The sequence below is a fragment of the Peromyscus maniculatus genome, chromosome 12 (genome assembly GCF_049852395.1).
Source record: "Peromyscus maniculatus bairdii isolate BWxNUB_F1_BW_parent chromosome 12, HU_Pman_BW_mat_3.1, whole genome shotgun sequence".
In the NCBI taxonomy this organism is placed as follows: Eukaryota; Metazoa; Chordata; class Mammalia; order Rodentia; family Cricetidae; genus Peromyscus; species Peromyscus maniculatus.
Window position 1 is genome coordinate 78,996,751 of NC_134863.1, and position 15,994 is coordinate 79,012,744.

At 47.0% G+C, this 15,994-nt stretch overlaps 1 protein-coding gene across 7 annotated transcripts in view; it reads right to left on the minus strand.

Moving 5' to 3' along the window:
- Positions 1-15,994, minus strand: part of Tiam1 (TIAM Rac1 associated GEF 1) — a 403,079-nt gene that overhangs the window by 93,905 nt on the left and 293,180 nt on the right. For all 7 annotated transcript variants that reach the window (XM_015987745.3, XM_076549156.1, XM_076549155.1 and 4 more), the window contains one exon: positions 10,025-10,197. In XM_015987745.3, coding sequence (XP_015843231.1) covers positions 10,025-10,197 — 173 coding nt within the window. The remainder of the gene's footprint in view (positions 1-10,024; positions 10,198-15,994) is intronic.

The following is a 15,994-nucleotide window of genomic DNA, read 5'->3' on the forward strand; positions in this document are numbered from 1 at the left end:
CTCACAAGATCTGCACAAGCTCAAGCCAGATCAAACCCCAACACGAAAGAGGGGGGGTGGGGTGGGCACAAGTCCCAAGGTTAGCTGAAGAGCTATTGTGGTTTGGTTGCCGCTGGGAGAGGGGGAGTCCGTTTGCTTTAATGGTGTGACGCCTGGTGCGTCAGCCATGCTCCAGGGTAGGCAGGCCCCACACCAAGGAGTGGTCTCCAATACAAACTGGGTTAAAAGATCCAGAGAGGCAGGCGGTGGTGGTGCACGCCTTTAATCCCAGCACTCAGGAGGCAGAAACAGGCAGATCTCCATGAGTTCGAGGACAGCCTGGTCTAGCCTGGTCTATGCAGCAAATTCTATAGAGGACAGCCAGGGTGACACAGAGAAACCCTGTCTTGAAAAAAAAAACCCAAACAATTAAATAAATAAACATTGAGAGGGACAGGAAGAGCAAGAGGGGGGAGGGGAAAGACAGAGAGGGGAATGGGTGAGGAGGAAGATGGGGAGGACCTGGGAGGAACTGGCGAAGGGGAAAATATAATAAAATAGATTATATAAAATTCTCAAGGAGGCAGGGCGGGTGGTGCACGCCTTTGATCCCAGCACTCAGGAGGCAGAGCCAGGAGGATCTCTGAGTTCAAGGCCAGCTCTGGTCTACAGAGCGAGATCTAGGACAGACACCAAACTACACAGAGAAACCCTGTCTCGAAAAACCCAAAAAACAAACAAACAAACAAACAAAAAAACCTCAAAGAATAAAAACACTATGTTTTTTTAACTAGGATATCAAGTAGGAAATATTTTTAAATGTAGAGATGCTAGATTTTTCTAGGTGCTCCCATAAGCCCAAAGAATTCAGTATAGGCGAAGGCATCAGCTCAGCCGAAGAAATGATTGACTCGGCCATTTCTTAGTAGCACTACGGTGGCTGCTGTCATCATTTGTTCCTCTGAGGCACTAACCTCTATTTCTACCTCACGAGTGGGTTGGCTTACAAACAAAATTCTTTTAACAGGACCAACACAAATATCTTATAACAGGACCCTCCCCAAACACCTCAGCATATTGGTAGCTAAGAATGGAAATTTTAGTCTAAGGACCACTGAAGCCATCAGTAATCCTGCTGAATCTGGGAGTTTTGTATTCATCCAAAGAAATGGCATCCAATATTAAAAATGTTGTCTTGCAAGAAAACTAGCTCACAAAATTAAAAGACCTGACAGCGGCTGTGTTTACAGAGAGAGACACATAATCCGGAAGGAGTTGTGTGTGTGTGTGTGTGTGTGTGTGTGTGTGTGTGTGTGTGTGTGTGTGTGTGTGTGTATATGTGACTGTATACGAACACACAAATCCACTTTCGAAGTATTCCTTTTCCAGGTCCTTATCTTACAACTTCCCCCTTTAAAAAAAAACATCGAGTTCAAGCTCCTCCCACAAACAATGAGACCACCAAGCCTTGCTGCCAGGGTGATGTGGTGTCTGACCCCTAGACCTCTCAGGGGAGGCTGTTTCATTGGCTGGGTTATTTTTCCTGGTTTTACTTGTTTACCTGAGTCTTAGAGGGAGGTTTGGACTGCCTAGGTGGCCCAAACTCTTGATCTTTTATCCTCAGCCTCCTGAGTGTGAGCTACCTAGCCTGTGTACATATTTACTTTTGCTAGAAAAAGAACCAACTTAGATGGAAAAGTAATAATAAGGATTATTTTTCTGGAAAAAAATAAAATAAAACAGTAACTCTAGTGATGGCAAATGTTTGAAGCCCTAGGCAGTTTCTGTTCACTCAGAATGAGGATAAATGCTTCAGAAAGCAGTTAAGTACAACTGACTGAAGTTGGGTATATGAATGCCTTGTGGCCCACTAACTGAACTCACGGTATAGAACTAACTAAATATGCTCATATGTCCAGCAAAATTAATGTACCAGGACGTGCGCGCGCACGTACACACACACACACACACACACACACACACACACACACACACACACACACACACACACACTGAAGCATTTTTTAAACAATTTATTTTATGTGTGTTTTGCCAGCCTGTGTTTGTGTACCATATGTGTGCAGCCCTGGAGGCGGCCAGTAGAGGGCGTCAGAACTCCCGGGAAAGGAGTTAAAGAGGGGAAATCACTTGTGCTTCCCTCCTATGAGGACCTCAGCCCAACTCAGCCAAGGGCCAGGCTGTCCCTTCTCTCTTCCAGGAAGTGGGAAGCAGGGAGATGGGGTTTTAGCTTAACAGTATTTACCCAGCACTCCCAAGGCTCTGGATTTGATTCTCAGCACACAAACAAATAAATGGAGCTGATGTCAACTGAAACTAAATATGGTAGTTTGTAATTGTCCCCAAAATCTCACAGGGGTTGGCAATAGTAAGAGGTTCTGGCTTTGTTGGAGTGGGCATGGCCTTGTTGGAGGAAGTGTGTCTCTGTGGTTTTGGTTCTGAGGTTCCCTATGCTCAGGATACTGCCCAGTGTCTTAGTTGCCTTCCTGTTGCCTGCAAATGTAGAACTCCCAGCTACTCCTCAAGCACCATGTCTGCCTGCACGCCGTCATGCTCCACACCACGATGACAATGGACTGAACCTCTGAAACCGTAAGCGAGCCACGCCATTTAAACGTTTTCTTAAAAAGAGTTGCCATGGTCATGGTGTCTCTTCACAGCAATAAAACACTAAGACACTAAACTAAATGTCATCAGTCTTGGAACTTACTTCTTCTAAAGGCCAGCAGATGGTGACTGCCACGGGCTGAGATGGAGCTGGGACCAATGGAAAGTTATATGATAGGTACAGAATTCTGGTGTAGCCAAGAGGAGAAATTGTTCTGGAAGCAGACAAAAGCAACACGGTATAGCAATGTGAATGTGTGTGATGCTATGGACTGGGCGTCCACATCCTTGGGTTCAGATGGAGCCATTTTATGTGTATTATATGATAACCAAAAAGAAAAGAATACTTTAGAGGTGAAAAGGGAGCTAGGGATGGGCACGGCTGGCCAAGTGCTTGCACACAGGGTCTGAGTTTGAGCCCCAGCACCCACTGAAAAAGCTGAGTGTGAAAGTGCACACTTGTAATCCCAGGGCTGAGAGAGGGACAGAGGAGAATCGGAGACTGATGGCCAGGCTAGCCTATCCTAACCAGAGAGCTCCGGGCCAATGAAAGACCCTGTCTCAAAAAAGAAAAAGAAAGAAAAAAAAAAAAAAAGAGTGGAAGGCTGTCCCTAGGTTTAAACACACACATAATCACTAGTACACACATAAAAATAAATAAATAAATAAATAAATAAATAAATAAATAAATAAATAAATAAATAAATAAATAAATAAATAAATTGCAACAAGGAGAGGGGGAAATGCCAGTCCTCCAGAGCTGGAGAAACGTGTGATGACAGCTTTATGAAAAATGTAGCCATCGGCCCCTGTAACCACCAAGCGTGTCTCAGCCATCTGACTCTGGAAGCCTGTCAGTGGCTGAAGGCATTTCCATCAGTGAGAATTTTCGCTCCTGCTGTCCTGTCTAAATAAAACAGCAGTCCCTCCCTGCCATTCTCGATCACTAAACCAAACCCATTCCTGAGCAAAACAATTCACTAAATGAGCTCTGGAGCCCAGCCGGTCCTTTGGCAGCGGCAGGAGGGAGCCCTGTGTTGATGAGGGTGGGAAACCTGTGTGCTCACTTCCGTGGAGAAAAGTCCTGACACAGTCCATCAGTTCACAGGCTCCCGAGTTCTGACGTGACTTCAGCAGACTGCTAACTTAATGCAGCGGGGCCCAGGAAGGCCTCTCCCCAGACTAAAACTCTTGACACTTGGAAAAGCTGCTCAACCCATTAGCCTGTACCGCCTCCTCACGGCAGGCAAATGTAGTCAGAGATATAATCAAAGAAAGAGCTCACCGTCAGAGCCCAGTGGCCACAAAGGCAGGAGAGACCACCCACACCCACCCATATGCCCTGGCCCACCCTCACTAGGCATCCCCATCCATCACACAAATGGCAGTGGACAGGTAGAGAGAATGGTTTTGTGATTCTTCCTCTGCCTTCTGGGGATGCTATAAATACTATATGAAGTTCAGTGAGGAGGAAAAAGAGAAGGTCTTGCCAACAGATAATCAGAAAAAAAAATGTATTTGCATAAGAGCCCCTCTGTGTGCGGAGATATGATGAGGCTCGGGGCTTCATTATGTATTTAAATAGATCCAGCGTCAATTACCCAGTGCATGGAGGACCCTCGGTGATTTCGGATAATCAATGGTTTACATGAGCGGCAGGAGAGAAAGGCAGGCTCATTGCAAACTGGAGAGATCCTGGAGAACCAGCGCCAGGCCTGAGGAACTGAGACTGGGAGGAAGCTGAGTCGAGAAAAACTCAAGAATCATCCTACGAAACATTCAACTTCTATTTTCAATTTTCAAAGAACCAAAGAGAAGGAATGGAAGTGTCCATCTCTTAAGAGGCTAGATGAGATGAGAGTACTGTGTGACTTCAAAGGTCTGCTCCTCTTGGTTGCATTCATCATATCGGAGAGTTTGATTAATCCAAATTTAGTTCATTAAGTGTGCATGTCTACTATCGGCAAAGGGAACTTAACATGGAGACTCTAGTCCCACACTGGAGGTCACACGACTGTGCACACTCACTCTCTTCCTGTCTCCAACTGAAGGTCATTTTTATAGAAGCGGGGAGTTGAGTCCAGGAAGCTTAGGCACCAGAGAAGCAAGAGCTGCTGGCTGTGAACGAGGAAGTGCATGGATACCAGCCCCGTGAATTAGAAGCACAGGACACATCACTGGTAAAGCTGAGCAGACCCCTGAGAAAATGCCTACAAACACTGTCCACTGAGGTCCCTCCGCAGAAGAACTGGCGTCTGTTCAGGCTGTGAGAGTAACTGAGCACACGCAGATGATGACTGGGCAGGTTAAGGTGTCTCGTGATTAAGTAGGAGCAGAGCGTGATCACCAGGTATGGGATGCAAGCCTCCGGCGGGAAAGTCAGAGAACAGAGAGGCAAGAACACAGACTCGGAAGCTTCCCTTAAACCTACGGCATCCTCAGAAAAGCCAGAGGACCACACGCTGGACACCAACATCAGTGTCTGTTACAGCGGAAAGAGGAGCAGGGAGGTGGGAAGAAAGGAGACGAGGAAGGAGGTGTGTGCCCTTGTCAGAAGTCCAAACCACTGAACTAGCTCGGGGTAGACTTAAACAACCCTCCCCCTTCCTCTTCCAGAAGTAGCCTGTGTTGGGTCTTTTTTATGGCAATGGAAAGCAGGCTGCCAACTGTCTGTACTGTACTTTTAACACAGGGAAACCTCTGACACATTAACAGAAGGGTATGCCAAGACACTAATTTCTGGCCCTGCATATCACTTTGCACTGTAACACCATACCCTCCATCAGGGGCTGTGGGGTCTGCCCCAGCCCTATACCTCAGGAGGCCCCATACTTTACAGTGCTTCCCTTGAGGGTCTTAGTGTCCCTGCTGCGGCTGGAATATGTATGGTTCCCTGCAAAACCTCAGGCTAAGACTGGCCCCCAAAGTAACTGTGTCTAGTGGAGGCCCCAGGGTCAGAGGCAGGGCCTCCTGAATGCATCAGTGTTCTTGCTGTGCGAGTTAACTCCTGCTCTCCTGAAATCAGCTTCCTTAACACAAGAGCGGGCTGTCAAATAAGTGAGCGGTGCACACTCCTGCTCAAGTCTGTTTGCACACACCCACGCTCCCTTCACCTCCTAGCAGGAGTTGAAGTTGACTATGACAAACTTTCTACGATACAGCCTGAGAGCAGGGATACGATCCACCATGATGGGAAAACGGGACTTCGTTACAGACCAGGTCAACACACGAACTGCCAAAGAAAAGAAAGACCTGAGATGTAGCTTGTCCTACCTAGACAACCAAGGAAGGTGACATAAGGATCCACCATGATATCAGCAAACTCATGATATCAACGAACTCACTTCAAGGGCAAAACCCCACAAAGACAAAGATATTTCAAAGAAATTCAAGTTCTGTGTTTGGGTTTGGGGGGAAAGTCTACCAAATAAATGGGGGAAGTCTTTACGGGATAAGAGTGGATGCTGGCGGGGGGCGGGTGCTAGGGTGCCACAAACTCAGAAGAAGTTGATGGTATGATTTAAAGACACAACGTTGTGGGAGAGGAAAACCCCAGTGCTGGGTGCACAGGGCTGACCACATGAGGAAGGAGGCACAAGGAGGACCAAATCTACAAATGACAGGGGGATGGCTCAAGAGCCTTGGACGTTTAGCCCAAAGAGGAGAAGCGGCCCTCCCTTTCAGACATGATGCCCAGCGGGAGGAGCTGACTTCAGGCCAGGTGCTGGGCCGCTAAATCCCCTCTTGGGTCTTTTCCAGAGTCTACTCGCTGCATTTTCCCCAGCCTGCTACTCTAGTCCTGGGCATTTGTCTGTGACCTTCGTGACCTTCCTAACGTCAGACACCTGGCAGTAGGGTCCCCAGAGAGCGGTGAAACTCAAAACCTCTCCTTATTCACAGTGAAGCCACATTCAAGGTCTATAATACAATGGTTAGGAAAAGCACAGAACGCTTCTTTCCTTCTGTTTCTTACTAAAATTGAAATGTTCCTGATGGTGACTGAGACTTTACTGTCTGCCGGACACTCGACCAGGCTAATCAACATTTAATCTGTGCCTCAAGAGAATGATGCAGACGCTGTGTTTTTTTTTTTCCCCAAGCCTCCTTTTAATAAGCACAGAGTACTATTTCTTTGTATGAGTGTTTAAAAATATGCATAAAGTAACCTAGTGAAAATAGTCTTCAAAAGGAGAGAAATACACAGCCAGAAAAGGTACTCCTTGCCGGGCAGTGGTGGCGCACGCCTTTAATCCCAGCACTCAGGAGGCAGAGCCAGGCGGATCTCTGTGAGTTCGAGGCCAGCCTGGGCTACCAAGTGAGCTCCAGGAAAGGCGCAAAGCTACGCAGAGAAACCCTGTCTCGAAAAACCAAAAAAAAAAAAAAGAAAAAAAAAGAAAAGGTACTCCTCTGCTCAGGTCCATCTTTCCTTCCCTCCTCTACATGTCCAGCTGCACACGACTTCCTGCTCCATCAAGCGGCCACCTCTCTTGTCCTGCCTGGTAGCTACGCTCCCTAGGCATTTGGTACAGGGAAACCCATGTTGGGATGTTTCCTGTGAGTGGCTGGGTTGTCTGGAACTGTGGCATCCTCTAGGAATCCATGACTGAAAGCCAGGGAGGAAACTGGACTTGGTGAGTGGCTGGTGGTGTCTCTGACATCCAGTCGGAGGAGAGAGCTCTAATTAACATTGTTAAGGGCAGGAGCTGCAGCCACACTCTGCAGACACATAACACTCCTTCTATATCAACTGCTCCAACATGCTCCCTCACCCTCATCCCACTCTGCACACAAAACCCCCTTTCTACTTCTGTGAGTAACATGAATCTCTTCTCCGGGGCGGATGTGCTGGAATCTGGGCAACCGGGTGGAATCAGCGGCACACAGGCTCTGCAAATAGCGTGCCCTGAATTGAGCCCTGGGGCTGAAATAACCTACAAATTATTCCCATAATCACGGCTGATCTCCCTCGCTTTAACCTCACCCCTGCACACACAGGTTTCTTTCAAATTCGGCCCCTCTGGAGTTATGTGGATTACAATAAGTAGACGGCAGAAAATGCCTTCATGGGTCCCAAACAACAGTAATTTCCTCTGAAAAGGTTCATTTTGTCCTTTATCCCACATAAGTAGCATAAAAAAGTTCCCTATAACAAGAAGACAGAGGTTTCCATGAATACGGTCTTATGTGGCTACAAAAAGCATTTTACAGAATGTGACTTACTGGGTATATTCCACTAGCAATTATGGCCACGCAAGTCCTTTCAACATGAATTCACACCAGAGGTGTGTCCGGAAAATGACAGCAGGTCTCCCTTCCTGTCGATCAGATTATCACCTGACGTGTGTGGGGAGGCAAGATGACCCAACCCAGGCTACGCTGGCCTAAGTTCCCAAGGAACGGCTTAACTGTTAAGGCCGGAAGGGGATGGTCACTTTACAGTCACCACTGCTCCAGGCCCATACCCTTCTTAGGATCAGCGGTCACACCGATGGAACAAATGGTATACACTCGGACAACAGGGGGGTATGGGAAAAGAGGAGCATGGGCTAGCCCAGCCCTGCTTCTCACTGACTGAACCTGGCGGCTGCTCCTGCCTGTCTAAGCTCCAGCTTCCCAAGTGCGGTGAACACTCCAATCAACAAATCCAAACGTCATCTACTGAGGGACCCATACTGTGAAGCGCTCTCACAACAGAGACAGACTTTAAAATCAGTTATGCTGGACAGATATTAAATAAAGGACACCGTTTATAAAGAAGCAACTATGATAGTAACATTAAAGTCTGACTATTGTATTATTGTACTTTTTTTTTTAAAGTGTGGGTGGCAGTGCTGGAGACTGAACTCGGACCTCTTGCACACTCTGTAAACAGTCTACCAACCAAGACTCATCCCCAGACCCTTGACGGCCGAGTTAGAAAATACTTCCTCGCTTCCAAGTTAACATCGCTTTTTAGAGTGACTCCTCTGAATTTGCTCAGCTGTAATATAAACAGGGAGCACTAATCAAGAAATCAATTTTCGTTTTTAAAGAATCTCCTATAAGGGGCTGACAGGTGGCTCAGAGGTTAACAGTGCTTGCCGCTGCACACAAATCTATACGCACGAGAAACACACGGAATTTCAGGCAGAATAAATTCAGTCACTGACACCAAATCACATTATAAGCTACACAAAAACAAAAGGCAAGTAAATCATCACAAAAATCCATCTCAGTTATAAGAATGACAGTGGGCTTCTCTTTGAAGCTACGGAGGCAGTGGGATAACATTCTTCAATACATGGCATAAGGCTGTCAATCAAGAATACTATACCCAGAAAAACTATCCCTCACCAATGAAGGGCGGGCAGGATAGCTTTGGAAGTAAGGGCACCTGCCACAAAGTCTGATGACCTGAGTTTGATCCCCAGAACCCACATGGTGGGGGAGAGAACTGACTTCTGCCAGTTGTCCTCTGACCTCCACACCGTTCTCCCAATCCCACACACAAAGAAGTGAAAACTGAGTTGCTACTACTCATGCCCACGATTCCCCTTCAGCAACCTGCAAACCTTTCTCAGTCAATCAATCAATCAATCAATCAATCAATCAATCAATGATAAATCCAGTGACTCTCAGATAAACAAGTGTGTTGGCTTGGATGACAAAAGGCATATTCATTCTATTTGATAAGCAGGCTGATGTATACATGTGGGTGTCAGGTAGCTATGGAGTGCCTCAAACTCCTGTATCTTGCCCTGAGTGGTGACTGCATATTTATCTCGTGACAGCTCACTGAATGTTTCATTTCCATTTTGTGCATTCAGCTTTCTCTGTGGCCTTCATCACATTAATGGAATAAATGAGGGGAACCTTCCTCATCAAAAGCACCGAAAGTTCTTGCAAACTGAAAGGATTCACTATAAAAGGAAATGTTAACCTTGAAGCCGAGAAGTATTTTTGTAGAACAATTTAATAGTCAGACTTCAAGAATGCTTGATAGAAAGTTCTGGTAAGCAGAGAAATAGAAACGATTTAGGGACAACCAGTCCTTTCTGGGCTGTAATTATTTTACCTTATGATTAATATTAGCAGAGAACATATTATGATAAAAATTTTGACAGCTCAAATCACACCTAAATTAAGGAACTCATGATCCTATTCTGAGTGCCGTACGATGCTTCTGAAGCCACACCAAGAAACTCATCAGTTCACATCAAACACAACAGGTTTCTCACACCCAAAGCACAGTTTTCCTTGGTCCTCACATTCAAACTCTGCGTGAGGTCTCTCATTTCTGCAACTCATTGCCGGTATTTATCTTGTCACTTATCACTTTTGTCTCTAGTGTGAAAAAAATCTCACCAGCATTGTAAAGGGGAGGGCGGGGTACCTGGGCGAGACAGGAAGGCTCCCTGTGCCATGAAAGCGCCCCACAAACCTGAAAGAGGAAGGCGTCACCCAGGGAGTTGCTGAGGCAGAAGACGAAGTCCTTCTTGGGGTGCTCGGGCACAGCCTGCACAATGCTGTTCTCCACCCAGACAGCGTGCTTGGGGACACTGTTGTGGTCGATCCCAGACCTGCCGTCGCTCTCGTAGAAAAAGAGCGTGCAACCTGAGGAGACAGACAGAACAGGGTCTGTGTGAGTATTTAGTGCTCAGCCAATGACAGGCATCTAAGGGAAACTGACACGAGTCATCAGGACAGGGCTGGGCACTAGAGTGTGCGGGAGCCCGCAGGGTAAAGAAAACAGGGTGTTTCTTGCAATCAGGTCTTTGATGGGCGCATGGAAAAATAAAGATCTTGAGTTATAGCATCCCAACTAGTAAAGAGGTTCTCCAAGTTCTTAGAGTCCTACCCTCTGTGTCAGAACGTTTTCTTGTAAGCATCCTTGTAGGCGGGCGTGCGGGCATACACTGTTATGAAATAGAGTAGCTGTTTGACTATGTCAAGATGTGTTGCTGTTTCCCCGGGCCTGCCTAAGGCACCTGGTCGGTCCAGTAAAAAGCTGAACGGCCAATAGCAAAGCAAAAGAGGATAGGTGGGGTTGATGGGCAGAGAGTAAGAAGAGGGATGAATCTAGAGAGAAAGAGAGGGAGACACCAGGGGCCAGCCAACCAGGCAGCTGCCAGTCAGACAGACAGGAGGAAGCAGGAAAGGAGGACATACAGAAGGAAAGAAGAGCAAAAAGCCCCAAGGCAAAATGGAGATGAAGAGAAACAGGTTAAATTAAGTTAGAAGAGCTGGCTAGAAATGAGCCTAAGCTAAGGCTGAACATTCCTAATGAATACGTCTCCAGTCATGATCTGGTGGTATGAGAAAGCCTGCTACAATACACCTGTAATCTCAGCACTCGGGAGGCAGAGGCAGGGGGATCTCTGTCAGTTTCAGGCTAGCCTAGTTTACATACAGAGTTCCAAGCCAGCCAGGGATCCTGTCTTTTCCCTCAAATAATTACAGACTTGGGGGTCACCCAAGCCCAGTGGTGACTATAAATACAGCTCTATAGCCTCCCCCAGGGTAGCACTATCAGGATGTGAAGGCAGACACTTCCCTTGGAGCTTACTCCTCGACAGCCTCCTGTGATATTCAGCCAGGAAACCCAAAATATATACATTTTATTTTTGGATCTGGGCCCTTGGAGAAAACAGTAGTACTGGTTTATAGAAAAGATGCATTTCTGACCTCAGATACAATCTTTATTTTTTTTCCCCTAGAATAAAACTATGGCCTTGTGCTTTCTGAAACAGGAAGTGTATGGCGCTCCCAGGAAGGTCTTAGGGGCCGGGCGGCGGTGGTGGCGCACGCCTTTAATCCCAGCACTCGGGAGGCAGAGCCAGGCGGATCTCTGTGAGTTCGAGGCCAGCCTGGGCTACCAAGTGAATCCCAGGAAAGACGCAAAGCTACACAGAGGAACCCTGTCTCAAAAAAAAAAAAAAAAAAAAAAAAAAAAAAACCAGGAAGGTCTTAGGGAAGCCAGGACCTTGGCCCATCTTTTAACTGGACCGGGAAACAGTGAGACAGCAGCAATAGAAACACTTTGTAAGTTTGTGAAGCAGCATCTTCACTGCCAGAACTCGAAGCTCACTAAAATAGCAAGTCCTAACTGAACTTAACATACTCTCAACTGGTCCACGGCTCTGGGCTGGACAACTACAGAACTTAACACATATCAAATCCTCAACTGGTCCACGGCTCTGGGCTGGACAACTACAGCACTCATCCCCAACTTCCATACAAGCTTTTTGGTCCATTTCAGCCATCTCCTTATTCCAAGCCAAAACCAAACCTTATAGGAATTACAACAACACCCTTGAAAGCACAATGCACTTGGGTACAACAGGAATCTAAACTGGCCACGTGTGATGGAGAAAGAAGAAAAGCCATTTCCATAGGCACACCGCTGGAAAAGGCACACTGGTTAAAAGGCAACTCCCCTCCCTGTACCATTTCATGGCACCATGTAACCCTGCTGACAGCACCATCTCAAGCAAAGGCAATCTGGGTAATATTCTCTCATTCTCTCTCTCTCTCTCTCTCTCTCTCTCTCTCTCTCTCACACACACACACACACACACACACACACACACAGAGTTTTTTTTTAGAGGCCAGTGAGGTGGCTCAGAGGGTTACATCTTTAAACACACAAACACAGTGAACTAGGTTCAATTCCCGGAACACACAGAAAGATAAAAGGAGAGAAACAACTCCATAAAGTTCTCCGACTGCCACTAGCACTGTGCCCAAATATATACGTAACAGTTGAAAAAAAAATATCATATATAATTACGAAGTCTTCTTTATACTTAATTCCTTAAGCATTTGCTATATCATTAAATATTACTTGAAAATGCCAATTTTGATAGGAGCCTGCCATTAGCTATAGTTAAACCAAAATCTATATATAAGCCGGGCAGTGGTGGCGCACGCCTTTAATCCCAGCACTTGGGAGGCAGAGGTAGGCAGATCTCTGTGAGTTCGAGGCCAGCCTGGGCTACAGAGTGAGTTCTAGGAAAGGTGCCAAAGCTACACAGAGAAACTCTGTCTCGAAAATCCAAAACAAAACAAAATCTATATATATAAATTGAAATATATGCTACCAACTCTCCTGTCTCAGTTCTATTCTTTTCATAATCCCTAAGATTCTGAAGACTTCAAGGTTTCTGAGGAAAATCCAAAAAGGGAGATTACTGGTCATCTCTCATTTCCATGGACTAAAGTGGCTCACACATTAGAATAAAATGTAGGTGACTGAAATTGGACTTTATTCATTTCCAACTCGTTCCATTTGTAAGACTAACATGAAGAAACAAATCCAAGAACCTCACACTCTGATAACAGTCTGCCTGTCCTGATCTTCACTTGAACTTGACCTTTAGGTTAGTAGGCTGTGGACGGCATCACTCCAGAGACTAATTCTAGAAGTCTTTGAAAAAGAGATCTTTTCTTCTACCCCAGAGTTCCCGGGTGTGGTTTTTCTCCTAACCCAACAGCCAAGGGCTGCTAAGAAAAACGTCAGCAGCTTCTGAGTGGAAAGAGCAAAGCTCTGAGTATGTCAACAGAAGACAGGAACCTGTCAGGATTCAGATGTGCAGGGCTTGGTGGCTCCTGCCAAGCTGTGTCGCCCAGATCTGGGTCACTGGGACAATCTGATGGCTCCCTCCTCTCGTGGGCTGCTCGATGCCCATGCTATGACTTCCTGTCTCACTTATTCTCTGAGGAAAAGGCACAAACAAAACAGCCACCTCTGCTATGGCCCAAGTAAAAAGAGTCACCTCATTATTTTCATTCTATACCAAGAAGTGCTGTTCTCAACATGAGGTAAGAAGAGTCTCGGATGCTTGGTTAAGCCACAAATCCAGGGCCTTCTCACGAGTAAAATCATCCCCCTACATCTCCACACTAAGTCCTAACCCTCATTCTTCAGATGGGGCCATATTTGGAAACACAGTTTTTAAAGGGGCGGTTAAGGGTAAAGGGTGGTCATATGAGTGTCCCTTAATCTAACGACTGGTGTCCTATCAAACGAACACTGGACATAGCCATTATTGAAGGAAGAACACGTGCTGAGACCCAAAGCAGCCAGCCACTGCCACATCAAGGCGTAAGGCCTCAAAGGAAGCCAACCCAGTCAGCACCTCTACTTCAGGCTGCCAGCTGTGAGAGGAGAAAGTTCTGTTGTTGGAGACCTCTGGTGTGTGGTCCTGTGTCATGGCAGTCCAAGCCTGCTGAAAAAGGACCTTTATGGTTCAGTAAGCAGGAAGCACAACACAGAAAGCATCATAGCAACTGGGATGCAGGTGGTCCTCATGTCAGGCTTTCAAGCACTCAGCAGTAATTAATAACATGAATGAAGGCGTATGGTGGGGAAGCACTTTCCTCCGAGGGAGAAAACATTGTATCTTGCCGGGAAGCTGGTTAAGTCTCAGTGTGTTCTTGAGCGGGGATGGAAACTGCCATCCTTCAAGGAAGCTTCTGGAAACTCAGCAAGTAAACAACTCAAACCTCCCGGAAGTCCCTGAAACTGACCAGATGCACTAGGCCCTTTCCTCCCCAAATGTACATAAATAGCAAACACCACTGAGACTCTCAGACAAGCCGGGTCCCGTGCAGGAGGTTGAGCTGTCTGAAGAAGCGGAGACTGGCCGCGCTACCCGCAGGGGCCCAGGGCCACTGAGCTGCCTGGGAAGAGAACCTCCCCTGCCTGTTCAGCTCCCTACAAGCTGTGTAGGAAGCAGCAGAGCTCTGGCCCTCAGGAGCCGACACCCACGCTGGGGTGGGCTTTTGGTGACCCTCCCCCAGAGTCTGGTAAAGAACCCCAACAAACTCATTAGTTCAAGCTCAGCTTTGGTGCTATCCTTACCAATTGTCAATTCCCTGCCAGGGTCAAGCAGATGTTTGTTAATGTCTCCCCAGGAAGTCCCCCAACTAAAGGAACAGGAGATGTGTACCTCAGTGCGGGGGAAGGAGGGGGGGGAGGATTTCTTTCTTCTCCAACTCATCCCATCATAGCAGAACCAAGGGCATGACGGGGCCTCTACATGCAACCCCATGGCACTTCTCCAAACAAAGCCAAGGAGGCGGTGGGTGAGACAGGCCAGTACAGCGTCCCAAAGCATCCCCACGGGCTAAACACCTTGCTGTATAAGCATGACCCCACACCACATGAACAATGATGTCCTGGAGTAACCGAGCAACAAGACGGACAACCTGGGCCTCCGGTGACCTCACGGAAAGAGTCACCACCCAAGCTTTAGGGGGTAGTTCTGTCCAGCTCTGTTGTTGTCCTTCCCATCAGGGGCGTCTGTGATACAGAGCAGAATCTACACCCGAACCAGGCACAGAGGTTCCTATTTCCCCAGCCACCAAAACAAACAAAACGAAACAAGCAAACAAAGCCAGGTACCCCACCAGTAACGGGGGCCCACACATCTGCTGATTGTCTTCAGGGGCAATCTGCACACACTCACCGCTCAGGCATACACTAGTCTCACTGAGTAGATGGAGCGCTGGGCAGATCCAGGCCTCCACTGTAGGACGTACCCGCACCGGCCTCAGCTGGTGAGAACCAAAGTCAAACGATCTGGGATCTGCACCATTAGCTGATCGGACCTGGCTTCTTTCTTCTGTGTGTTACCTGTCTGACCCACTCACCCCCCACCCCATCTCAAAACTAGCTTTGTAACAAAAACTCTAAATGTACAGGAGTAATGTTTTTCTTTCTATAACATGGTTCTCACAAAGGAATTACAAGGTCTCCAGGACAGAGACCCACACAGGGCTGGGTGGTGGCCGAGTGCCCACTGTTCACGCACACACAGGCCCCTTCAGGAAAGGCAGCCAAATGCCAACAAATAGCTACATGTAAGCGCTAAGCTTCTTTGAGAGGCAAGTAGAGTGGTACCTACATGTCTGCTGTGTTCACAGCCAAGGGTACTCCAATATACACAGCTAAACTCTGAAACAGTGACTTATTCAGAAACTAATGATGCTTTAGACATTCCATTTGCATCAGGCTCAAGCCTGTAAAATTAGTGATATTCTACCACTTAAACCATCAGCCATTTCACTGGATTAAAGTTAGAGATTCTCCTCTCTATGACAATCGCTGTGTGAGATATAAACCCAAAACAAAATTTTGGAGGGGAACTCATTTCAAAATTGGCCATCAGAACCAGTAGTCTATGAGAACATTGGACCTGACATGTTCTCCTCACTTGTGGTGGTGGCTTTTAAATGTCAATTTGCCATAACCTAGAATCACCTGGGAAGAGAGTCTCAACTAGGCCATCGTCTTTATCAGGTTGGTTTATGAGCATGTCTAGGGGAGACTGTCTTGATTGCTAACTGATGAAGAAAGACCCAGCCCACTGTGAGCAGCACTATTCCCTAGGCAGAGGGTGGTGAACTG